At 45.7% G+C, this 1,592-nt stretch overlaps 1 protein-coding gene across 1 annotated transcript; it reads left to right on the forward strand.

The window, feature by feature from the left end:
* The first annotated feature begins 460 nt into the window (after window positions 1-460).
* Window positions 461-1,155, forward strand: LOC103717792. Its single transcript, XM_017845363.3, has one exon. The coding sequence runs from the start codon at window positions 622-624 to the stop codon at window positions 781-783; it is 162 nt and encodes a 53-aa protein (XP_017700852.1). The 5' UTR covers window positions 461-621; the 3' UTR covers window positions 784-1,155.
* The last annotated feature ends 437 nt before the right edge of the window (window positions 1,156-1,592 follow it).

Consider the following 1,592-nt stretch of genomic DNA (forward strand, 5'->3'; position numbering starts at 1 on the left):
AATTGGTACTTGCATGAATTACATAGAGGACATGAGATTTTTTTTTTTTTCTGAATTAGACATAAGGGGTAATATAGGAATATGACTGAATGAGTCTTAGCTAAATGCTTCAAGGTTAGGCCAGGACCATGGACCTCACAGATTTAAAGGAATACCATCAGCCTTTGCCACCCCACCCTGGATCAACAACCGGCACGCTGTCCCCCATCCCCACCAAGTTGCCTTGTCTTGCATGAGCACCCTTCCACTTCTTAAGCCACCTTCCCCCTTAAACAAATACTCAATCCCTCAAACACTCCCTTTAAGAAACCCCAACTCTCCTTTTAATCCTTTTGTCTAATCCCATGCCCACGTTCCCGGCGCTGAGAAATATGTGCCTGGCTCCACCTTTCCATGCAACCCAACCCCTCCCCTTCTCTCCACTCTCCTTTCTCTATGCTGACCACATTCGGCCCCCTCGTCCTAAATCCCAGTCAACCAGTCTCAGATCAATGCTTTTCTATATAAACCATCTTTATGAACCGCTGCGTAGGTGCCTTGCTATCGAGCCATCGTTAGCTCGTGCCTGACCTCGCCTCACGGCCTCCGCCGCCGCCGCCGCCGCCACCATCAAATTATATCATGGCCGAGACTCGGATGAACTCCATGCCCCGGCCGAAGAAGGCCGGCAAGGGGTTCACCAGGCGGTGCGCGTCGCTCGTCAAGGAGCAGCGCGCCAGGATCTACATTCTGCGTCGCTGCGCCACGATGTTGCTCTGCTGGTACATCCATGGGGATGACTAGAGCCGGGGCATGGCATGGTCTCCAACTTCATATTATATATCTATCTGCGTGCTTCTCTTTTCTTTTCCTTGATCTTCTTTTCGGTCCATCTAGCTGACGAATATACCAAGCAGCTTATTAATTATGAACCCTTTACCATGTCCATGACGTGGTTTTCTTCTCTCATCTGAGTCTTGTCTATTCTTTGGTCTCTCTCTTTTTACCTGTTCCACATTTGGTGGACTGGGTTTATGATGGGTTTTAAGGAGGAGGAGGTTTGCCGCGGCGAAGGTTTCTTTCCGCTGATTCACGTTGGCGGTGGCAACAATGACGATGGGAAGATTATATTACTTGCAGCATAGAAAGTAAAGCTGGTCTCTATGATGTTTCTCATGTTTTCTTCCTCTCTTTAGTCGACCTTGTGTTTTTGACATGGACCGATCGAAAGGTTCCATGTGATGACAACGCAAATATGCGACTTATATATCTAGCTGAAATGCAATGTAAAATTGACTCTGGTCTACTCTTAGTATGTTGTACTGGCTGGAAATTAATGAAATCCTTCCTTTCTTGAATCTCTCTTGCATATTCCTTTATCCTCGAGTTATTCTCGATTTTTCTAATAGAAGGATAAATTAATCGATCATGGTTACGATGAGTGGGCGCAGAAATTGCCAAAGGAAAAGTTGGTATATAACACTTTGAGAACAACCATTTGATGACCACTCTAACCATCAGCTACTTCAAAGACAACCATGGTGGAACTCAAACCATAATAAAAGAACGCTGAAGATCTTCCAAAGCCTAGATAAATTGGCTCTATCAGTATG

The sequence above is a fragment of the Phoenix dactylifera genome, unplaced genomic scaffold (genome assembly GCF_009389715.1).
Source record: "Phoenix dactylifera cultivar Barhee BC4 unplaced genomic scaffold, palm_55x_up_171113_PBpolish2nd_filt_p 002478F, whole genome shotgun sequence".
Lineage (NCBI taxonomy): Eukaryota > Viridiplantae > Streptophyta > Magnoliopsida > Arecales > Arecaceae > Phoenix > Phoenix dactylifera.